Source organism: Periophthalmus magnuspinnatus, chromosome 3 (genome assembly GCF_009829125.3).
Source record: "Periophthalmus magnuspinnatus isolate fPerMag1 chromosome 3, fPerMag1.2.pri, whole genome shotgun sequence".
NCBI lineage: Eukaryota > Metazoa > Chordata > Actinopteri > Gobiiformes > Gobiidae > Periophthalmus > Periophthalmus magnuspinnatus.
The window spans coordinates 21,413,866-21,439,667 of NC_047128.1; the positions used below are offsets into that span (position 1 = coordinate 21,413,866).

At 38.5% G+C, this 25,802-nt stretch overlaps 2 protein-coding genes across 2 annotated transcripts; one reads left to right on the forward strand and one right to left on the reverse strand.

The window, feature by feature from the left end:
• The first annotated feature begins 2,994 nt into the window (after window positions 1–2,994).
• Window positions 2,995–10,636, forward strand: si:cabz01068815.1 (solute carrier family 51 subunit beta). Its single transcript, XM_033987101.2, has 5 exons — window positions 2,995–3,040; window positions 3,893–4,276; window positions 6,877–6,975; window positions 8,984–9,074; window positions 9,181–10,636. The coding sequence occupies exons 1-5, from the start codon at window positions 3,001–3,003 to the stop codon at window positions 9,572–9,574; spliced, it is 1,008 nt and encodes a 335-aa protein (XP_033842992.2). The 5' UTR covers window positions 2,995–3,000; the 3' UTR covers window positions 9,575–10,636.
• rasl12 (RAS-like, family 12) lies at window positions 10,586–25,254 on the reverse strand. The gene is made up of 5 exons (XM_033988780.2): window positions 24,818–25,254; window positions 22,767–22,823; window positions 21,819–21,892; window positions 18,498–18,688; window positions 10,586–13,440 (listed from the first exon to the last, which is right to left on the reverse strand). The coding sequence occupies exons 1-5, from the start codon at window positions 24,927–24,929 to the stop codon at window positions 13,107–13,109; spliced, it is 768 nt and encodes a 255-aa protein (XP_033844671.1). The 5' UTR covers window positions 24,930–25,254; the 3' UTR covers window positions 10,586–13,106.
• Between the last annotated feature and the right edge of the window lie 548 nt (window positions 25,255–25,802).

Sequence of the window (25,802 nt, forward strand, 5' to 3'; positions counted from 1 at the left end):
GCTGTTGTGAAGACATGTGGCCTCGACCAAATGTAGCAATTATGTCTGAGTTTTCTGTGATTACGATAAATGACACTGTTATATGGGAAGCAAAACATTTTCTAAGCAATGTATTATATTTGTATATTGTTCACAAGTACCTTTTTTAAAAACTGCAAGAGTGCAGGCCTCATAGGGTCCTTTAAGGATATTTATTGCAATGTACCGTACTCACTTCTTCCATACGGCTTTTGAATCTCACATTTGTGCCCCATTAGAGCACATTATATCCCTTCAAGTGAACATTCGCCAAACAGATTGACATCTTTATACCACGATGCGCACACAAGGCTAAACGAACGCATGATAAAACCAATTTGAGTGCAGCCAAACAGGCAATTACTAGATCCGTGCCATTTTTGGATGGCTCCCAGGCATTCCAATTACAGATATCCGACTGCTGATGGCCTGCCAGATTATTAAAAGACAAGTGTACTCTGTGTGTATGTGTGTTTGCTTGGACCTCATCAGGTGGAATCATTACGAATCAGCAAAATGCCAAGACCACCAGGCAGGAAAGCTCCACTTACGAGAAAGCCTGTGTTCCGTGGAGACTCGGGAAGAAATGCATAGTCCTGACTAAGATGTATTTATATAAAAAGCTTGCCGGGGGATGGAATTCAACCTCAGCATAAAGGTACGTGGAGTGTGCCCAGTGTGAGTGACAGCATGGTGCAGAATGATAAGAACCGGAAAATTACATCATGTTCTTGTATTTGACCCCCCCAGTCACTATATTGCTTTTCTACACTAACTCCCAGAAGCTAACACAAACATGCTTGATGCTGTTTCATCCATCGGTAGCCTCCACTTTGAAATGTTTGTCTTATACAGGCACGCTATAGTGTGGGTCTTATTGAAATTTCCAATACTCAAGAGCTAGCTAGCGGTTTGGATGTGCTCTTATGATCTTGAGGCAGTTTCTTTGTTCATATAAAGACAGTGGGTTGTGGAGTCGAAAAGTGTCCCAGATAGCATAAGATATAAAGATTCTGAATTGATGTTTCAAAGCATTAAATTACAAAAATTACATAATGTTCTTGTATCGGCCCCCCAGTCAGCCCCCGCAAGCTAAAATGAAGATTCTTGACACAGTTTCATCCATCACTTGAAATGTTTGTAGCACATGCTATAGTTTGGATCTTATTGAAAATGTCCAATACTCAAGAGTGGAATAGCTAGAGGTTTGTGGGTGCGAATGTATGTAGCATGCGTCCCGTATTTGTTTAGTTCATAGGGACCTAAATAATGCTTATGCAAATTTTTATTTCCAAAATATTAATGTCATTTAACTGGAGACTTGAAACACTAGGCAGACGGACACTAATGAGCCTTAATGTATTCAGAGTAATTATGATACTACCTTTGCTTTTAGTCCTAAGTGATTGTGTGTTGTTTTATCTGAGCTAATATTTCAAGTTCAGAATAGAAATGACCATTGTAAATAGAGAAGGCTCAAGGCTAAAGAGAAAAAGCATAATATTGCTGCCTATTGGTCCCACTTGGATTAATCTGTCTAACAAATCCAGGTATAACCAAGTGTGGCTACGCAACACCAAGGTCATTCACCTTTCTGTATACAGCTGCAGCTATAAAAATACTATGCTTTAATGACCAAAAGAGTAAGTGTGCTTCAGACATTTGACCGGTGAGTCACTTGCCTCCACAAACAGCAAACAGCAAGGCTGTCTAAACAGTAACCCGGCAACAAGGTCATAGACCTGTACTTTACAAGCTGAACTTTGCTTTTAAAGCTTCTCCTGCTCTGTGCGCACGCAGTTCATTTGTGCCACAAGGGCACTGTTTGTGGTGAAATACACAACAACACGCTTGATTTTCTATTATATTGTATCCATTTGTCATAATTTACAGTGAATTCATTGCTTTCAGATGATTTGTGGTTTAATGTGTTTATTACAGAGACAGTGAAAAAGGGGAGTGATGATCAAATTCCATAGCTCCTCCCTACAATCGTCGGATGAGTCTTCAGCCTCCACTTAACAATCTTTACATCACCACCGGAGCAGGCATCACACGTGAGTACTCTAAAAACTATTGTAAATTGTATTTGTTTTGTTTAAATGTATATGATGTATACAATCTGCTGTATTCTTATTTAATTCAAATAATCGTTGACTATGCATGATAAATCCTACACATATAAAAATCAGGCCTTGATACCGGGCAAAAGTAATCACAATTGAATCAAAATCACAGTTTGAATTATTTCAGCCTTTTGTCAACTCTCCTGGAGGTGTTTAAAATGTGAACTTAGAACAGAGTTTTATTATTAAAACATAAATTCCAAATCAAATCGGTATTGCACTATTCAGAAAAATTGTAAAGATATTTTCCCTAAATCGTTCAGTCTACTTGAGCCATACCTTGGATTGGTAAATATTTCATCACAGAAAAGAGATTGTGGGGTGGAAAAAAGGGATTTAAGTACAGAGTACTGCTCCTGAGTCCCTTAAAAACAAGAGAATGTCAGTTTGGCTCATCAGCATGTGTCATTTCAGAGTGGCAGACCTTAGAGCTTTGCATACTATCAAAGTCTGCTTTTTCTAGTGCTACTATCAAGTCCAAACATTTTCTCATAACACCCAGCCCTATAGGATCTGCATGTGCTCCTCGTTGTTCAAAGACATAACAAGCTCAACAAAAATATAACATTTTAGAATGTGAGGAAATGCACTAAATGTGAACTGAGCGAGCTTAGTGAATGGCCCAGTTGTTGTGATTATTTTTCCCCATATCTGATGTATATAATTGACTTTTCTCATGTGCTGTTAGTAGTGTTTGCATTTTCATGATAAGCCAGGATGGCAACATGTCAACTGTTCCTTTTATAGTGTTTTAAAAGTTGCCTGTATCTTTGATTACTCACTTTTGAATTGGTCCTCTCTGGTGTATAGTAAAATGAAGTTTAAACTGAATGTTTTATCTTCTACAGATTCCACAATGTATCCCAAATGGTGTGTGCTATTTCTTCTGCTATCAGGTAAATTCATAATGAACTCAACAATTTGTTTACTTTATGAAATCAGCTTCTTTGGGCTTTATCATAATGTTTGTACCTCAAAACAAACTTTAGATTTTTGTGTAAGCATTTTTGTGTATTTGATTAAGATATTCAGCAAGTTCTCCTTTGTGTTTTTAAAGTCAAAACTCATTTGAGTACCTTAGTGACTTTCATTACATTTATATTTGTTTTGCCTTTTCAAAATGGTTTACTACCTGCTGTTGCCAGTAGAGGTCATCAGATACCAGGCCCAACTACTATTGTATTTGAAACTTTACATCGTACTATGTAACTTTTCTGGTGGGAGTTTGTCACTTGCCTTATGTTCATGCATGTGTTATTGCATTGCTTTGAATATTTCACTGTATGACATTAAAACTGTCATGTTTTTGATTGTACAACAGGTGTTTTTATTGTAAAACAAAATACAATAAAAAAAAAAAAAAAAAAAAGCATACATTCTTTCTGTGAGTGGGCTCACCCATCCACAGATTTACTCTGTAACTTGGCTTGGTGGCGTCACATGCTTGTCTCAGTGGAAAAAGATTTGGTATAGTTCAGTTAAGTTTAATTTCAAGTGTGCGCCACGGAAAGCTTTACAACATCATCTGAACAGACAAGAACTTTACTTGAAAAAATATAATTTAATTCCATACTGTGGAAAATTACAGGCCAAGCAATATCATTTCCATGGAGACAAGCGGGTGAGGCACCCTTGAACAGAAATGTTATGTTTGGTTCAAATCAATCTTAAAATGCCAGTACAAAGATAAGCAGAAAAAATATAACAACACATAAATCGTCAAATTATTCAACTCAACATATTTGCAGGTACACATGCTTTCATGATCCACAACATGGACCGGAGCCTGTGCCTGGATGAAGTGGCAGGAACCAGTGAAGTAGTGGCCAGAAAGTGCAGCCTGGACTCTGACTCTCAGCAGTGGACATGGGAGGAGCGGAGCCGCCTGGCCAACATGGCTAGCTCCAGGTGTATATCGGCCCACCACGTCCAGCCCATTCGTACCGAGCCCTGCCCTGAGCCCGGGGAGAGGGGTGTGGGGCTGGAGTGGGAGTGTGACAGAGACAGACTGATCAGCATGAACAACTCTCTGCTGCTGTCACTAAATGGCCGACGCTTGGTCCTTACTAATGAAAACAAGAACATCAAGTGGAGGTCGCTGGATAAGGGAGATATCTGCCAGGAAACGCTAAGTAAGTAGATTTCTTTCAATGACACCTGTCCTTGGATTAAAAATGAAGATTGTTGCCATAGAAATGAATAATTTAAAGGGCTCATATTGCACTATTTTCTGATTTATGCTACTATGTTTCCTCATCAAAAACATACCTGTAGTTGTGTTAGTGTCACACAAATGCTGCATATTTAGGCTGAATTCTTCTCTCAAACAGAAAACAATCCACCTTGTGATGTCATGTGGTAATATACGAATTGCTCCACTGTGTTTTTAAACTCCATACACCTTCACTAGGATCATTTGGATAATTTCAGCTCTGGAATTGTACATCTCTACTGAAGTAAGGTATAAGAGCTGTGTGGTTTAAAGATTATCTTTCACAATGTGGACACTTATCATAGAGAGCTCTTTTGAGTTTGTAACTGATTTCACTCATAAAATGGCAACTCACAGTTTTATTTATTAATATCCATCCATCCATCCATTTTCTTCCGCTTATCCGGGGCCGGGTCGCGGGGGCAGCAGTCTAAGCAGGGACTCCCAGACTTCCCTCACCCCGGACACGTCCTCCAGCTCCTCCGGTGGGACCCCAAGGCGTTCCCAGGCCAGCCGAGAGACATAGTCCCTCCAGCGTGTCCTGGGTCTTCCCTGTGGCCTCCTCCCGGTGGGACATGCCCAGAACACCTCCCTAGGGAGGCATCCAGGAGGCATCCTGAGCAGATGCCCGAGCCACCTCAGCTGGTTCCTCTCAACGTGTAGGAGCAGCGGCTCTACTCCGAGCTCCTCCCGTGTGACCGAGCTCCTCACCCTATCCCTAAGGGTGCGCCCGGCCACTCTGCGGAGGAAGCCCATTTCAGCCGCTTGTATCCGCGATCTTGTCCTTTCGGTCATTACCCAGAGCTCATGACCATAGGTGAGGGTAGGAACGTAGATTGACCGGTAAATCGAGAGCTTCGCCTTCCGGCTCAGCTCCTTCTTTACCACAACGGACCGATACAGCGACCGCATCACTGCAGACGCTGCACCGATCCGCCTGTCAATCTCACGCTCCATCCTTCCCTCACTCGTGAACAAGACCCCGAGATACTTGAACTCCTCCACTTGGGGCAGAGACTCACCACCCACCCGAAGAGAGCAAACCACCTTTTTCCGGTCGAGAACCATGGCCTCGGATTTGGAGGAGCTGATTCTCATCCCAGTCGCTTCACACTCGGCTGCAAACCGCCCCAGTGCCTGCTGCAGGTCCTGGCTCGAAGAAGCCATCAGGACAACATCATCTGCAAACAGCAGAGATGAAATCCTGTGGTTCCCAAACCAGGCCCCCTCCGGCCCCTGGCTGCGCCTAGAAATTCTGTCCATAAATATAATGAACAGAACCGGTGACAAAGGGCCGCCCTGGCGGAGTCCAACATGCACTGGGAACAGGTCTGACTTACTGCCGGCAATGCGAACACAGCTCCTGCTCCGGTCATACAGGGACCGGACAGCCCTTAGCAAAGAGCCCCGGACCCCATACTCCCAGAGCACCCCCCAAAGGACACCACGAGGGACACGGTCGAATGCCTTCTCCAGATCCACAAAACATTTATTTATTAATACACTATGTAAAACAGCATTATAATCTGTATGTTTACTTTATATCTGAGGACAGTTATAAAAAATTAAAAAAAAAAACATATCCTATACACATTACATTTATGATTGTACCATTAGAAAAATACCTATACTGTACAAAGACTATTTTATACACTGTGGAGCACGTACAGATGGTTTGAAAGAAAATGATATAAAACCCTGAATGGTATAAACTTGTGTAATTTTCAGAGGAAAATGAAATTACATGCACTGAACATTTTGTGTTTATTCTTATAACAAAATCGTATTTGAATATTTAAAAAAGGGGTATTGTGCAAAATAAATTTTTTTGAGCTTTCTACCATGTTATAACATTGTTCCCTCATTAAAAACATGCCAGAAGAGGTTTTATATGTCATCCATGTATGTTTGAGTAATCTAGTGATCTCTCCCTCCCTGTTCAGATCCTCCTTATTCTGGGCAATGCTCATCATCCATGCTCCCACACAGCCATATCTTATAAATATAGAAAAACATGATACAAAACTGCACACAGCAACTTAACAAACCTGATGTGATGTGCAGTAGTTTCATTAGCGGGATGTGCACTGATAGTGTTATGATAGTGCTCTGAAGGGGTAGCGCAGGGATCAAAGGGAGGGGAGACTCATAAAACAAGTTAATAAAGCAAATATAGCATTTTTAAAACAATATAAGGTAACATAGTGATCTAAATATGCCATATGTTAGCAGTTAAATACCCCATAGAAGTGTAACACCCCTTCTTCGACCAATGTACACAATTTATTTTATTGTGCATGAACCAGTTAACTGCACAGGGAAAAAGTCATTTATATTATTACTAGGAAATCATGTACAACCTTGTGTGGTGCAGTCATGCTTTATTTTAGCTTATTAATGAGCATAATAAGAAATGAACCCAGCGGCAAAGCAACACAACAATTTGGAATACAGTGTTTAGATAAATAAAAAAAATACCTACACAGGAGCTTACACGTCTGATTTGAATGTTCTTTTCAGGATCCAGGAGGGCGTCGGAGGAGTTTGAAATCGTCCCAAAGCCCACTCTGTCAGCAGAAGAGAGGGAGTACCTTCGCTGGTTTTATCGCACCGAGGATGGTAAGTTCATTTTATTATGGCAGGTTACACAGTTAGATTCTAGCGATCATTAAACATTCAGTATATTTAGGTTATTGTTTGGTTTCTTAAATACACGTGGTGATTTTGATTTGGTTTAGCTTGGCTCTATATGTTTTCTTTTTGTTTTTTGATTTAGAATTTAAAGGATCCATAATACACTTTTTTTTTTTTTTATCAATGTTATTATGTTGTTTCTTCATGAAAAACAGATCTGGAGTTCTGTTTTGTTTCATTCTTACATGTTTGACACACAAACACACTTGCATATTTAGGCTGAGTTCTTCTCTCAAACAGAAAACACAAGTTCAACCTTGTAATGTCATGTGGTTATACAGGAAGTGCTTGTCGGTTTCTGTTCTGTTGCATGAAGAATAGGTCCAGAGGCACAGACATGGTTCTGTAGATCTTTATTGTCAGTTACAGCAATACAGTCAAAGCAGAGTCAAGTGAGTATTGTCCTAAGCAGTGTCTGAAGCAGAGTCTAGTGCAGAGTCTAAGCAGAGTCTAATGCAAAGTCTAACAGGGTGAGATTCCACCAATGTTTTATACTACTTGAAGAGTGAGGGTTAAACATTCTACAGATGAGAAATTTAAAGCAAAGTTGAACAATGTGATTGCACAGTGTTCTATAATACCCAGAACATAGCTATTATTTTCCTTTAGTGTGATATATGGCCACTGCTGCATGGAAAGAAAGTAAGCAATATTACAGTATATCGTCCACATGCACTACTGTGTTTTTAAACGCCATACACCTTTAGTAGAATCATTTGGAAGATTTCAGCCCTGAAATTGCCAGTCTCTATTAAACAAAAGTCAAAAAGTATCTGCTGACTTGAAAAGTTCTGCTTCATGGTATCACAAGGTGGAACAGAGCATTTTGACCTTGGATGACGTAGACAGACTGAGACTAATAATAAATGGTTACTCAAACATGGGTGAATGAAACCAAACAGAAATCCAGGTATGTTTTTGAGGAGGTAACAACATTCATTAAAGCTCACATAAGTCAATTTTGTGTAATATAGGATCTTTAAATCTGCTTTTAAAGACTGAAAAAGGCCAAAATGGGACTTTTGCTATTTAATTGTGTACATGGTGTTTTAATAGCATTGACTACTATTACTTTACTTTTTATTTTTTACAATTTCAAAATTTTTGTTCAAACTAGGTAAGTATATTTGCATATTTCTGGTCAAAATCAGACGTGACAAAGATGTGGCTGCCAGTTTGCTGTTGGGCCTCTGCAATCACAAAGCACAGTGATACAATATGTCTTGCCAAAGGACGCAAGGCACTGGCCACACTACACACAGTTAGGATCGTACAACCAGCCCTCCAGTTATGAGGCAGCAGCATGAACAGTAAAAATCTGATAACTAGAATAATCTGATAACCCAATAATTAGATCAGATGATTTTTGGTGCGTGTTTACAGCACGAGAGCAATGTGATTATGAAAAACACCTGGGGACATGTGCTAGTTAATCCATGGATTTTTAGAGGAAGTGTTGTATTTGGAAGACAAAGTGCAAAGAATTTTAAAATAACTCATTCAATTTTTAACCTTCTCTCTTTCATGTCTGTCTTTGCTGCTTTATGTTGCCCTTTTGTGCCTACTTTTCCTTGTTAAAACCTCCACAGGTGTGAACAATCAGAAAGAAATCAGATTACTCACATCAGATATAACTGTTTATATGACATTTTAATAATCTGATAACTCCAGAAATCAGATAATGATCAGATTTTTGGCATGAATGTAAACATAGCCACTGCCACTCGCAAGTTATTCAGTCAGACTAAGAGAGAATTCATGTGGTTTGCAGATAAATGGATGAGAAAAAGTTGTGTCTAAACTACTAAACTCTAAAAGAATAGTGTGCTTGTGAAATGTAGTATGACACGATTAAGTATTAAATAAAAGAAAATGTAAAGTTTGCCCGTCAAAACACTGCACTAATGTTAATATGTTGTTTCTGTTTTCACAGCAGAGTATTGGAAGTTCTCAATCCTGGCACTGGCCTTCGTCTGCCTCCTTATTGGCTTCATGCTGTTGGGAATGGGCGTCATGGCCAACAAGTACTGACTGCTTTCCAGTTTTAAAATCAACTTTTCTTCATGTTACACATTTACACATCAGCATCCAAATGTAACTTGTCTGCGTGTGCGTTTTCTCCCCCTGCAGGAACAGAAAGAAGATAGCCAAGTACAAGGCAGTGGCTGCTCTGCTTCAGAAGAAAGATTGTGAGGAGTTGCGGGTCATATCACTGGAAGACACCAGCGCACCCAGCACGCCGCTAGCAAAGCCTCCCGCCTCCTTACCGCCAAATGGAGAGCTGAGCGACTGCGGGCCAGGGAACATTGTGCTCACATACAGAGACGGCAACACCTCCAGCTTGTACCCAGACACCACCACAGCAGCAGCAGCAGAAGTCAGCCTGACAGGGGAGGACAGGCAGGCCGAGGGTGCGGAGGAGGAGGCAGCGCTGGAGATAACTACACAGCCACACACACAGGAGGAGGAGGAGATGGAGGAGGAGAAGGAGGAGGAGAAGGTGGTGCCAGAGTGTAATGATTAAAGTTGAGATGCAGCTTAAAGAGCCTGTACCTGATTTTAATTTATTCTTGTCAAGATATATGGTCTTTACATAATGCATCGTATGGTAGAATCTGTTAAATAAGAGAAAAATCAAGCCTATGAAATATAATCTATTTATTTTACATAGAATTTTCTCCAGTAATAATTCAGGTGCTATTGACAGGAACACATTTTTTTTGTCAAATCAGGCCCATCGTTATTAAAATCATGGGCAAACTACCTGACACTATGGTGCAATATCACAGTGGCAGACAGGACTAAGTGGGTGGAGTTAAAAGTTCAAACTAAAACACGTTCCTGACTCATGGCTTGAAATCGGCTTGAAATCGGATACAGGCCCTTTTAAATAAGACATATACTTGTTTATGGGTGTTTACTATTAAACTATAGCACACATGGAAAATTATTTTACATTGTGTTCATTGTAAATCACAATATCGATTTCAAATGGCTCATAAAAGAAACAGGTTCATCGACCTCTTGTTCAGAATGGCAGAACTGATAAGCCCTGCCTCCTCATAATGGCATTTTAGCACAGTCAGCTGAAGATTTTCATTTCACCTGGAGACTTTTTTTTTGTTATAATTGTAATTTTTAAGTAAGTACGGACAAGTGGGTGGAGACAGAAGGCAGATGAACAAAATATGTATAGACAAGATTGTACAGGGTTAGTCAAATATGCATGAATCAAACAAAACACAACTTTGAGTATTGTAATGATGAGGAAAAACCACTATAACATTGTCAAAAGCTCATAAAAGTTTATTTTACGTAATATGTCCCCTATAAACTTCATATCAGAGTTTCAGAGATTGTGCAGGTCCTGGGCCAGTTTAATGATAAACAATACCAGATCTGCCGCTGGGAAGGTGTAGTAATTAATGTAGTTGTCTCATTTTTACAAGAGTATCCAGAATGTGAATCACTGAATGTCAAGTTTAGTACAAGTTTATAGCTGAAATACGATGACAAACGACAAAGGCAAACAGTAGAAATGTGTACAGTTTTATTTACAATAAACATAATTATAACGATTGAGTGGACATTTGTCTGTGTGTGCTTGTTTTTACGTTATAATGTGTTGTATTGAACTAAACTACGGAAAACAAAAGCCATAGATTATTGGGATGCTCCACATGCTGCAACAAACTGCCAAAATAAGGTTAAAAACAATAGCTACAAGTTCAAAGTTTAGATCTGTCAGTGCAGTATATTTGAGTGCAAAAATGATCAGAACAGAAATCTGATCGAGTTTGTACAGAGGAACAACCACCTAATGACATCACAAGGTGGAACTAAGCATTTTGACCTCTGGGGAGGGAGGAAGCAAGTTAAACAAACATTACTCTAAAGTTGTGTTTTTGTTTTTTGGTTGTTGTTTTTTTACAACTATATATATTTTTTTAAGTCTATTTATATAAAACTCTTCAAATACTGTAAAATGCAACTATATATTTGCAGTATCTGGTGAGTTTCTGACAGATGCTCTTGGTTCAGAAAGTGCACTTGAGTCTCTTGAGGGTTACAGGATTTCTTTATAGAATTATACAATTAAATAACAAGAGTGTGTTAATTAGCACAGGTCATTGGGGCTGAACCCATTACTGTCTTGCTTAGCTGTGAAACATAATTATAATAAGGGCGCTAAGACTTCCACACAAGTCTGAGTAGAAATGATGATTCTCTTTGATTTGTCACAGAGCCGGGGTTCAAAATGAGCTTTGTTTTATGAGCGGTGAGTGTGCCCGGATATCACCGCGGGAGCCTGCCATTAAAAATATAAGAGTTGGAACACAGCAAATACTGGGAACAATTATGCCAGCACTTTTGACATAATTTGTAATCCATCTTCTGCTGATGAAAGAGCAGACTTAAGCTTGTACTTTTATTTCAGGCATGGACTCTTTTTCTTACTTTTATATTGGCAACCGACTGCTGTAAAAGACAATGGGGAGTCATCAGTGAAACCATCAGCAGCCAGAATTGCGCTGTCCTTGTTCAAACTTTCTAACTTGTTTACAATATATATGCAAAGTAGGGCTTGATCCATCAGCTATACTGTAAAATAAATACAAATAAATGTTTAAAATGAATAACACAGTATTATCCAAGACCAGTTAAAAGGTTGATTGACCAGCCAGTCCCGTTTACATTCTGTTTCAATCCAAAGGTCTGGAATCGGACCAGAGTGTGAAAAATCCCACCACGGCCATGTTTATCATGTGTTTCTCAAATTCTTGTATTATTTAGAACAAAATATAGCCTATAATTTCTTTTGCCTGAGATAAACAACAGTTTGGTGCTTCGATTTTTGATTCTGCAGAAATCTGTGCTGTTTCGCTGTGTTTTTTGTTTCTTTTTTCTTTTTTTACTCACAACCCGCAATGTTTGTTTTGACACAAGCGGAGCATGTGTCTCCCTGATTGGTCAATCAACCCTTTGGAAATGGGGAGACAGGCTATCGTTCCAGACCCACTCTTTGTAAAGTTTTGTCAAAGAATGTGGTTCTGGCTGGCCAAGTTAAAAGACTGAATACCACTGTAATACATTTTGGTGTGAACTTCTTCATAACCTTATTCAGCAAGATGAATTAATGATATTTGTGAGTTTGCACACTTACAATGTTACGCAGAACTGAACTGAAGTTACCCATGTCAATTTGGCGTTTTTCAGGCTTCATACAATATAATTTTAAATCATTATAATGTAAATTTCCTTCTAAAAAGACATATAACAACTAAATGACTAAATGAGGAATGATAAAACACAAACTTTTTAACACAAAACACTATCAATGACCACAATATTATGCATTAGATCTGTGCTGTCAGAGGGTGGCCTCACTGACAATCCAGACGTCCTGTTCAGCACCACACTCAGGGTCAAGGTGTGACGAGGAACAAGGTCCACTGCCTATAGCTGTACTGACTCTATCTGACAAAAAACAATTAACACAAAAAACAAACAAATGGGAAACAGAAGGAGAGGGAAGGAAGGAGAAAAGGAAGTGTGTATAAAAAAAAGGAAATGAAAAGTTAAAAAAATGGAAGCACACTCACTAAATAATTTCTTTTTTCTGCTCTTTCTAAAATTTCCTCCCCTTCCCTCTTATTTCTTTCTTTTTCTGTTTTATTACTTACCTACCCATACACACACATGCACACAGCCAAAGACACACGCAAACACTTCCACTCCTATAAAAGAAGATAAGAAGAACAGATTATTGTCTCAACACCCTTTCAAACCTGGATGTATGCACTCCCTTTTCCCTCAAGTCAAAATGTTGAATGTCTTTTATTGTTTGTGTTGTCTCTAATATCACAATAAAGAAAAAAATATATATAAATCTGTGCTTTCATTTCAATAGTACTACTGATCACATTAGCTTGAGTCTTCTTGCTCAATTGTCACTTCCTTCCCCTTGTAGTAACTATACAGATAAATATCTTCTAGGATTTAGTCTAACAGTGCTTGGTGACCTCATTGTCAGTAGTTGAAAGGTCATAAGGAGGTCAGAAGATTTTGAAGCCTTTGAGCAGTGTGAGCGTGGCAGCCCTGCGTTTGCTCTGGGCTCTGGAAGTCTTCACCGTGACCAGCTTGGCAGTGGCCGGGGCAGGGAGCTCTTTGATACAGGGGGTCGTGAAGGCGGGAGGGGAGGGCAGTGTCAGAAGGCTCTTGTCTTCACTGATGTAAACCACACGTCCACACTCCCCCTCTCGTCTGGTTCTCCTCACTACATCATGGAAGATCTGCTGGACGTCCTGGAAGTCCATACAGGCCGAGATCTCATGGAACAGGCAGCCAAACCGCGACGCAAGCTCCTCTCCATCAGATTTACTCACCTGCCTGGAGAAGATAAAGTTACATTGGTTACTTAGTCAGATATGTTGAAGTAATTAGCCCAGTAGCCCAGTACAGGACACTAGGGATGGGACAAGATGCAATTCCAACATCATGAGATCGAGATGCAAGAGTCAGTGTACAAGAATGAGGCAAAAGTAAATTTCAAAATGTTAAAGTTTAATGTTTAACAATTTTTTATTTACTTATTTAATATTTCATGTCTTGGAACTACAGAGGTGTAACTCAGTAGGGTTAATAAATTGTTTGTCCAGTCCAAATTTAAACACCTGAAATAAAAAAAGATTATTTTTCACGTGTGCACAATCTTGGCAATTTTATCTCACAAGATGTTGTGGGATGAGATCTTGTTCCATTCCTAATGCAAAATCACAATGAGATGCTTCCATTGTAGGTAGTATTAAATCTTCCAATGACACAGACCAGAATAAAGATATCCATGTACAAATTCAAGTCAATAATGACCAGACTAGAGAAGTCCTTGGCGCATGTGTGCAATTTCAGTCAGTATACAATGAAAACTGCCTATTACAAAGCTAAATTGTTCCCGTAAGCAATGGCATTGAAGGGGCTCTTGAGGAGAAGAGCCTTCAAAGAGATTTCACAGCAAAAATAGCAAGTATATGCCTTGTATTAAATAATACACTTTAATGCTATGTTTGAAGAAAATCTGAAACTTATGTATGCAGCAAGTATAGACTAAAGGGCTTTTTGTTCTCTGGGGACCACAAGCAATTACCTTTCTTACCCACTGGCTTGGAACGCCCCTGCCTGTAAGAAAACGTATCGAGAATGAGGCTTTCTTGCTGTGAGTAAAAGATGCTTACAGTGCCAACAATATCTTTTGAGAAGGAATGCATGCAAACTTGTCCCTATATATCTCATAAGATAGTTTACTTATAAATGACAAACAGAAATATCTCCATAAACATCAAAGCGCCGCTGCAGATAAAATGTCCTGACACACAGTTTTTGCATGCTGTGCTGTCCTAGTAGGTGGTCTGAGCCCACAATGTATCTTTAATGTATCTATGTCCTTTCAGTCCAAATGAAAACATAAATTAATAATAATAATAATAATAATAATAATAATAATAATAATAATAATAATACCGGTAATAATAATAATAATATCACAAAAAACTGATGAAAACTCAACACATTGCAGTAGTATTGTCTATCTAGTCAATCTGCCTTTGTGTCAATTCTAGGAAATATTTTTTTCTTCTGATGAATCGGCTAGAAAGAACTATCCACAAAGAAATGTCAATAAGGACTGAACTAGAGAAGTCCTTGGTACATGTATGCTTTTTCAGTATACAATGAAAACTGCCTATTATAAAGCTTAATTGATCCTGGAAGTGCAGCCCATGTGGTCTTAATGTTTTGTCAAGTCACTAAAATCCAGTTTTATTTGCTAATACGATTGTACCTAAGTTTATTTTGGGTTGTTTTTGCCAGAGGTTTTTATTTTGGCGGTGCCACTACTTTCTGTGGAATCACGCGGTTCCCATCAGTAGCTATGAGAAAAGCAGAGTGGACATAAGCAGTGGATTTGCTCTTGTGAGTTAAATGTCCGTGATATTCATACTTGATTGTCCCTGATTTATAAGGCCTTTGCCATTGTCCCTGTTGGTAAAAGATGTGTGAAATGGCATTTTCTATGCAAATACATTGTATATGTACTTTATTCTATTTTATTCTCCTATTTTACTGTTTTAGTATGATTTTAACTTGTTTTAATTTGATTTTACTGGAAAGCACTGCGGTCACCTTGAGTGTTGTAAAGTGCTCGATAAATAAACGTTGATTGATTGATTGATATGCAAATACATGGGGCGATAGTGGCTCAGTGGTTAGAGTGTTGGTCTCCCAACCCATTCTGTCGTTGTGGCAAGGCACTTCACCCACATTCATCCTAGTATGACGGTATGGTGTGTGTGCGAATGATTGTTGGTGGTTGGAGGGGCCAATGGCGGAGATTGGCAGCCTTGCTACAATAGTAGCTTACCATCTCCAAGTGTGGAAATGAATGAATAATGAGTATAGTGTAGAGCGCTGAGAGGCTTTGACAAGCCTGTAAAGTGCATTACAAGTGTAAGCCATTATTAAATACATCACTTAGAAAAATGTACTAGCAAGTTAGCAAGTATATCTGTGGCACTTTCTGTGTCTCTCTGCAGATGTGTGGTATTTTTTGTATACCTAATTCTAAATGTAATTTCCTTTTTTATACCATTGTAATTAGGGATATTGTAAAAACACAAGAGTTGGTATGAGGAAAGCAGAGGGGAGATGTGTGTGGGATTGTGAGACCTGGAGAGGCTGTATTGTGGTAAATCCCCTCCTGAATGGCAATGTTCATCCATCTACACAACACAATGCAGGTCCTCTTGGGGTCCTACAATATCACAGAGGAGCTTTCAATCAGCTGGCACCCAACTTAACAGATCCCACACTGACAAAAACAAGTATATGCCTGACATTTACTTAAAAACTAATACACTTTAATGTTATGTTTGAAGAAATTCACAAACTTATGTATGACGCAAGTTGAAACTAAAGGACTGTTTCCTTTTTAGGGACCCCAAGCAATTACCTTTCTTGCCTATTGGCTTGGAACACCTCTTCCTGTATGGAAATGTATCAGGAATGAGGCTAAAAGCTGCTTACAGTGCTATCAAAAGATATTGTTAGCACGGTAAGGTGCAAAAAATATCTTTTGGGAAGGAATGCATACAAACTTACACTATAAGTACACTATACACCATGTGAAAATATAAAATAATCTTATAAATGCCAAACACAAATGTCTCCATAAACATTAAAGCACGGTTGCAGATAAAATGTCCTGACATGCAGTTTTTACATGCTGTGCTCTCCTAGTAGGTGGTGTATCTTTAATGTATCTATGTCCTTTCAGTCCACATAAATATATGTGGACTGACAGATAGATTATATATATATATATATATATATATATATATATATATATATATATATATATATATATATATATATATATATATATATAAACATGTACAATTTCAGTGAGTATACAATGAAAACTGCCTATTATAAATGTAAATTGCTCCTTGAAGCAGTGGCATTGAAGGTTCTCTTTGGGTCCCACAGTATCACAGAAAAGTCTCCAACCAGATTCAGTCTTACTAATAGCACTTACTATTACCCCAGTCAAAGAAATGGGTCTTGTTATGCCTCTGTGCTGTTGTGGCCAAGGAATGAAACTGCACTTCAGACAGTCAACATTTGAAGAAATTTACATATGGAGCAAGTATAGACTAAAGAAAAGGCTGGAAATCTTGTGAAATAATAAAGATAACTTACTTAAAAATAACTCATAGAAATTCTTCCACAAACATGGCAGCGCAGTCACAGATAAAACGTCCTAACATGCAGTTTTTACAAGCTGTGCTCATCCCAGTAGGTGGTCCGAGCCCGCCATGTATCTGTATCCTTTTAGTCCTGTAATGATGCTGAATAACCTGGCAACACATTCAATAATAACCTTCAAATTTACAATATTGACATTTTTACAGCGCACTATTTTGATACATGACTTAGAGGCTACACATTATGATCTTGCTGACACCATGTTTATATGAAAAATAGTTGCATAGCATTGCCCTGGGTTCAGACTTACTTTCAACCTTAAACAGCAGGGCGCGTGGTGGTAACTTCCTTGTTCAAGATACACTGCCAGTGGTGATCCCAGAGGGTTTTAGAGCTACAATGGCACACATAGCCGGTAGCTAGCACGCGCCTCTTTTGTAGCATCGCTCCCTATAGGCCATGTCTCTCTTGGTGCACAGTTCAGGTTCAAAATATTCTATTCTCACTGAACTGGAAGTCAAATAACATGGGAAGCAAATTACATTATTGCAGGGCATAGTTTGTGACAGTAATTTTTCAAGACTTTTCAGTTTGTTCAGCATAACCTTTGCTCAAATGGCCATGAGGTAATTGGAATATTAAATTGGTAAAATCTCCATAGCTTTTCTGACATTATATTGCCTAATATTTGAAGTGCAGCGTAATATAAGAAATACAGTGTTAAGATTATTTTATAGGTGCACTATGTACCTTTTCTGGAAGGTTAACCATGTTCTTGTCTTCATGAAGATGTCATTGTTTTGCCAATATTTCCCAGTATGGTATTAAATATATCTATCTCCATGGAGACAAACCGATGACAGGTTAGTTCAAGGGACCCCACTCATAGTAAGAATGTTTTTTAAGGTACTTTTGAGCAATAAAAACACCTGTAATTGAATAAATGCAAATAAATATTCTAAACAAAGTGTCATCTCCATGGAGACCTTCCAGAAAAGATGATTATTATCCCTTTAATTAACATGATCTCATATATTAAAATACTATATTATGCTTGTGTCCAATAAGATGCTATTGCTTTACCTGATACGTTTCACATTATGGCATTAAACATTTACATTTTATATTTATATTTGATCATTTAGGTGAATAATTAGATTATTTTTAAAGTATTAATTTTGTATTAGTATTGAGCAGAAAATCACCTGCTTGTCGCCATGGAGATAGATAATGCCATACTGTGAAAAGGTAAATCAATAATAACTCCATGGAGACACGCAGGTGACACATTCTCCACCAGAAAAGTTATACAGTGCATCTATAATGATTTTACTTCCCGCCCCCTATACAACCTACTCCCTCTGACCTATGAATTCTTGTAAAACAAAATGTAACTTTGCAAATAAATCATTAGACCTACTCTTTAAAAAGTTGACATTTGTACCTTTGTCTCCCCATATCTCAAGGACACTGTGCTGTGGTTGTGTTTGCATATCCGTTATTGAAGGTCACTTAATATAAAATGTGGTTAGGACTGAATATGTGCACATTACTTTAAATTGTTCATGAGCAAACTTTTTTTTACGAAACAGTAAAAATGAAATCGAATAACCACATTGTATTATTAAACTTGCCTTGGTTGCAAATTCATGAGTGCACATTGTAAATGTGTGGAGAAGGACACTCACCTGTAGCGCTCCATGTCCAGCTTGTTCCCCAGCAGGACTATAGGTATGTGGCTCTTGAATGTTTTATTGTGTACAGACAGCGTGTCCAGGTACTTGTGACAGACCTTGAAGCTGTCCTGGTTGTCAATACTGTAGACCACTATGAAAGCACTGGCCCAGGTCAGGTACCTCTCAGTGTTCACTGGACCGTCCTGAAATCACACAGTAAAACATGTATTCTCAGTAGATATCACATATTTACAGATGTTTTTTATAGGACTAAAGTAGGAGAGTTGGAAATGTAGGAGACTGTGAATTAATGGATTGTCTGCCCTCTAAGCATAACGAGATTGTTTTTACAGTGAATCAGTGACTATTGTTCGCCACCAGAGGGCACTGTGTATTCACAAATACAATCTGGTAAAGCGTAGTAATGTTTTACAATCTTTTTACAGCATCTACTAAAACATCATCAAATCAAATTACTCAAATTTGAATAGAATAGAATCAAATTAAATTAAATTTCTGTAAAAAAAAAAATCTGTAACTGGTGTTTTGGTTTCTGCAGTACTGGCTGTTTTTGTTCTTCTTCTGGTTCAGCAGTTTGCTCTGAGTACACCAACATGGAAATTTATTACATGAAATCACTGTATGAATTAGGGAACTCAAATTGGAATACTGTGTCACAGTGATTGAAAATCAAAGCTGTTTCCCAACCAAGGCTACGCAAACCCTGAGCGTTTGAGAGCACTTGCCAGGGAGTACATGCAATGAGGGAACTGAAATGTAATTGAATAAAAATGTTCTCTGTAGTACGCAATGATAGTTTCTGTGGGATAGTTTTGGCTTAAAGTGATAGTATGTAACTTTCTGGAAAGTCAACAGCATGGCGCGATTCCATGGAAATAGAAAGTTTAAACCATGCATCAGAACATTCTCTATGGAGATAGATGTTTTATGCCATATGTGGAATATTATAGCCAAAGGAACAACATTTCCATGGAAACAAATATCAGGTTTATAGCGATGCAAGCTCGCTCATAGTACACCTGTTTTTCTTTGTTTTTCAGTGCAATACATGCAACCAAGATGAAAAAAACATGCTTTATTCTAGTCCATTTTTTGGCAAAAAGTTGCATACTATGGCTTTAAATACAATGAAATAGTTACTAGTTAACAGATTTATATAATTAAAAAAACAAAACAAAAACAGTACATGATACAGGGGAGGATACTTATGAATGTGAGACTACACTTCGAAGGAAAGATGTAAATGTTGGGAACCACTGCTACTAACACACACACAAACATGAAATAAAGCTGTAATGACTGTAGAGCAATTAAAAGGAAATATTTAGATTCAGTCATGGTTTGGAGCAAAATTCAGACTTTTGAGGAAGAAATGTTACTATTTTTGTGTTAGAAGCAAATGAGTAAAATCTATATTGTTTATGTTCAGGAAATGGAAAGACATTCATCAAATCAAGATTAATTGATGAACAAGAAAATCTGGATTTGTCATATCGCTCAGTTCTAGTTACAATTAATAGTGTAAAGTCTGTATCTGTATTTTGTAAATAAATATGTTTATATATTTGTAGTATCTGAGACTTCATAAATACAGCACTATTTTCTTCTGCAGCTCCTCTCTTGCAGATGTATTTCTTCTTAATAATGGCACAGATGCAGTTCTTGGTTTTAATGATAATTAGAACAAGTTGATGAAGTGCTAACCTTCTTGAGTAAATAAATTCTGCGAAATCCTCTAGTGATATTTTTACAGCAGATTTTTCTTATTTTAAAAGTGGACTAAGTAACTTTTCAGGTATATGCTACCTACATGTCTCTATGGAGATGTTGTTGCTGCCTGAAATGTTCCACTGTGTGCCATTAAAGGTATCTATATTACATGTCTGCATTACAATCATTTCATTACGAGTGCCTTCACTGCTCATTGGGGTCTGGAGGGGAGAGTGAGGGGGGAGAAGGGGAGGGGTCTGGAGGACTAAAGGAAAGAGTGAGCGAGGAAGAGCGGAGGGATCTGGAGGATTAAAGAGGAGAGTAGTCAGGGGGGGAGGAGGCAAGGTGGGATCTGGAGGACTAAAGGGAAGAGTGGGGGGGGAGCATGGTCTGAGGGACTTAAGGGGAGATTAATGGATTAATGGGGGATGAGGGCTGGGGTCTGAAGGACTAAAGGGGAGAGTGAGTGGGGAGGCAAGGTGTGATCTGGAGGACTAAAGGAAAGAGTGAGTGGGGAGGCAAGGTGTGATCTGGAGGACTAAAGGAAAGAGTGAGTGGGGAGGCAAGGTGGGATCTGGAGGACTAAAGGGGAGAGTGTGTGTGTGTGTGTGGGGGGGGGGGGGGGGCATGGTCTGAGGGACTTAAGGGGAGATTAATGGGGAATGAGGGCTGGGGTCTGAAGGACTAAAGGGGAGAGTGAGTGGGGAGGCAAGGTGTGATCTGGAGGACTAAAGGAAAGAGTGAGTGGGGGGGAGAGGCAGGGCCAGGGGGATTAATGGAGAGAGTGAGGGGTCTAGAAGTACAAGAAGCACTGTGATTGGTCTGCCAAGTACAAACTCTTCAAACTCTGCCCCAGTAGCCAGGTGTTTCTAATGGAAGTTAGTAAGAGTCTCTTAAAAATATATTATCCACTGGAGACCTCAAGTCTGCAAATGAAAGGAACTGTATATAAGATTTTGTTTTTAAATTCCATAAACATGACCTAACTATGTCCCCAGATATGAGGGAGACCAGGTCAAATCAGATATAGCTTTTACTGATAACAGCTGTAATGCTGATTCATTCTTAGTTACAAAAACATTAGACATGATGGGCATGCTATAATTTGGTGTTTTGGTTCTCAAGATGATTATCTAGTGAGAAAGCAGAATGCGCCTCACATGAGTCTATCATTTGAGTTGCCAGTTCCAATGCTGAACTCAAGTTGGAAGCACTCATTTTGATCTGAATCATCACTGCCTAAACCTCAGCACCTGAAGCCAATTATTTATCAGTGCTAGTGCAGCCTCTGTAGTTCAGTGAGTGAATTCTGGAGGTTGGCCTATTGATATGTGCCTTCTATACAAGGTAAAGACAGCCCGGGTTCAGCTGTGATTGTAGTGTCTTTTTAAAACTGTAAGAGCACAGGCTACATACAGTTCCTTTAACCTAAACTGCACTAAAATTGAGAAAAAAAATACTGTACCGTAGACATTGTACACGACTATGTACACAATTTTGTAGTAAAATAGGCCTAGATGGTTTAGTGTTGAGTCCAACTTTAAGCACTCTAAAACAATGCCACACACATCTGTATTATTATGTGAGGCATTTTCTTCATACCTGATCATAGGTGTCCATCACTCGCACCACCACGGGCTGCTGGTCCACAATCTCCTCCGATGCATAAATATCCTCTGGGGCCGTGTGGAGAGAGCAGCGGAAAAGAGCTATTTACTTTCTCATTTTCGTTGTACGCCACATCCACCCTGCAATTTACTGTCAACACCCATTATATACAAACACTCACACACATGTAGAGCTTCAATGCTTCTTGGGGACATTACATCGACTTTCTATTTCATTTCCTGGAGATTGATCCTTACCTTAAAGGTGCGGTACCTGATTTTTTATTATCTTAAAAACGTGGAAAAACTGAACTACTTTGTTTTTGCAGTGGTCTAAAGTTATTCCTCACGTATCTTACACCAAACACCATAATTCTGAACATCCTCATCACTGTGAGGAGTTTACAAGCACAACTTTCCAGGCCAGAGTGGTGTTTTGCCGTCACGGAAATGCTAACAACAACTAGCATGCAAACAGCACACTTCCTGATTCTGATTAGATGGAGACAGAACACAGCAGACTCATTTTGACCTCAAGAGCTGCTTATAGAATATATCTAATGCGGCAAGACAGAATTAGCATGCTAAAAGTGTACCAGTGTTATTTCTTCATTTAGGCCACAATTAGACAGACAATTAGCACAAAACTATCAATTTTATCCTAAAAGCTGCTTTGTCAATAGGCTTATATGTGAACTGGGCCTTTTTTACTTTATTACATGAAAAAAAAATCTCCTTTAACCTATTTTAACCAATGTTGTTGATTTAATAATAAAGGATTTACATCATGGGGACCTGATTTTTGTCCATGTTAAGGAGGCAGGTCCTCATGATGTGAGTGTGTGTACAGATTTCAGTCTCCACAGTGCGATAAACACCCGCCCACACACACATACACACACACACACATATCAACATGATTCTATGCAGGCTGAAGACTCACCTAAGCGGGGGTCATACTCACTGATGAAGCGCTTTGTGAGGAACTTTACAATCAGTGCTGCAAAACAAACCAAGAGAAGAAAAATGTGGTAAGTAGAGCAGCAAGATAATGGTTGTTACTAAAGCAAATCACAAAGCCTGGTATTATTTAGGTTATATATAGTCCTCTGCAAAGACCGTCATGCCCCTGTGTCTCTCTACAGGGTCTCATTAAATAACCTATAGTTAAGACCCCTATTCTTCTTCTAAAATGCCTGATTCTTAGTTTATAATGTCACATTTCACTCTCCAATCCAAAGCTCCTGGACGTGTTTAAAGTTGCAATGTGTAATTTTTCTGGTTGAGGATCTGCCACCTGCTTGTTTCCTTGGAGATGTTGTCACTTTGCCTAGAATGTCCCACACTATGACGTTAAGCGTATCTGTTTCCATTGAGACAAGCATATGATGCCAGCAGGCCAAGTTACAGGTCAGATCTGTGGAGTGGCGAGACCTCTAACAGAATGAATGCATGTTTTTCAAGATAATAATAAAATAAATGCAAGATTGATACGTTTAATGACATGCCATGGAACACTGCAGGTAAAAAATAACTATATGTGTCTCCGTGGATACAAGCGGATGATGGACTCTTCATCAGAAAAAGTAGCATTGTACACCTTTAAATTGTGCTGAATCTATGTTTTAGACAGGCCCAATATTTTTTCAGAAAAATTGTAACTATATTTTTCTGAAACTGTGCCATAGTATAAAGAAGGAACAAAAAAATCTAAATGTACAGGCTGAGAGGAGAGGTCAGAGGGGCCATGAGAAAACCACTGCTGCGTAAACATTCCCATTTCCAGCCTAGTAGTGTAATAATCTAAATATGTGCTTCATTAAATATTTCATTATAATAGAAACGGGGGCATATTAGAGTTTTGTTGCTGTGGTTATGGTAAAAACTATTACATAAAAAGCCAAATGCTATATTTACAATGCAATAAGGAAACAGGGATAATGTAATTTAAAATATAGAATTATTCATTGTTAGTGCATGTGGTGAAGAAATCACCCATAGTTTAAAAAGCCACAAGGGCTGTGTGCTAAAAGTGGGCACAATCTAAATTACAATTTGAATCGTTGAAATGAGTCGAGCACAAAAGCAGCAATTATTCAGGTAATAGACTATAAAGCTCACTGCAGGGAACAACATGCAACATTTTTATTAGAAATGTTAGCCTTCTAGTACTTAAGGCAGTAAAAAAGTCATGGTTTTACATTAATGCATATTTTATGTAATGTGTACACTAATAGTAATATGGTAGTCAAGTGTAATTAGAATCAGAATTACTTTTAATCAGTTATTTAAACCTCTTAAGTTCCTCTACTTTGTGGCTTTGCGTTTTTAATATAAACAGTCCTTAAAGATATATTATGTAACTTTACACCTCCATAGAGATGTTATTAGCCTACAATGTTCCAGAGAATGACATTTAGCGTATATATCTTTATGGAAAATTGTAGTTGATACCACCATGCCATGTTAGGTCAGATCTGTGGAGAGGCGCTCACAGTAACAGTGCATGCTTTTTAAGTTGTTTTTGAGCCATAAAAAGATCTGTAATAAAAGAAATGCAAGATATACCTTTAAGGTCATATACTGCATATATATGTATACATGCAGGCAAACCAATAGTATCTCCATGGAGACAAGCTGATGGCCCACCCCCCACCTGAAAATTTAAACAGTGCACCTTTGACGTATTTCTTATTGATTTTAATTTTGTCTATGCAACACACACTTGCGGTATCAGCAGTTAAGTCATTTTGCATTTAGCTATGTATTAGTTTTGACTGCTCTCCTTTTAGTATAGACATTTCCTATCCTACTTGAAGATAACTTTAATTCTTCAAAAACAGTTGGAAGAAATACATTAAATCAAAGTTAAACAATGTAGGTCTAGTAAAACCATACAACATAGTCAAGATAACTCAAGTCAGATTAAAATGCTGAAATTAAGTAATGCCAACTAATGAACATTATGTTTTTTGTGGGGTAATGGAGTCTTACCTGATTTTCCTGACCCCGTTGCTCCCAGCAGCACTACGTTACATTCATTTGCACATCTCTCCGGCACGGCTGTTAAGTTACAAACCTTCACTTTCCCAAACATCACGGACATAGCTGTGCCTCCACGCTTCTTTAGGCTCCTTAATTCATAACATCTTCTCTTGCCTTCTTCAGATACAACCCATTCAAAATACAATACATTTTGATATGGACAGAAGATATTGATGAATCCATATTACATCTTATTAGGTGTATCACGTTATCAAAGCTAGAAAGTTGTCTCAAAGTTCCTCTCCGGTTGACTTAGCCAGAAAGTGGGCAGTGAGGAGTAGAGTATGTGGAAGAAAAAAAAAATTCCTGCTAGCATCTGATCAACGTCCTCTCCATTTTAGGGAAAACACTTCAAACGGAGCTCATAAACTGCAGACTGGATGAAAAGAAGGAGCACACATCCATGATCACTGTGGAGACTTGGACAGGGGCCAAACAAACTAAACACAAACAGCCTCAGTTTTTAGTCATTTCCTGTATGGTAAGAGCACACCCAAAATTCAAAGGGAACGCTAATACATGCCTCCATTACTAGCCTCGTGGGTATAGGCTTCTATTTTTGTTTTCATTAGGATATATTAGCAGTGGGGCTTACAGTAAAAATACATCGACCAAGAGCTAAGAAACTGAGCTGTGTTTAATTACTTCTACTTGCTGCTTTACATTTAGGATACTTTATTTTCTTGCCAACACTGCACTTTATTGTCTAGAGCATCTTAACAACTTCATTTGTTTATGTTTAATATATTGTAGATAGATTTGGGTGGACATCATTAAAGTGGCCATGTTAAACTATTTTCACATCTATAATAATGTTATCTCCTCAACAAAAACATACCTGGAGTTGCGTTTTAGTTCATTCACACATGTTTAAATGCACAAGTCCTGCATTTTTAAGATGTGTTCTTCTCTAAAACGGAAAACACTGTTCCAC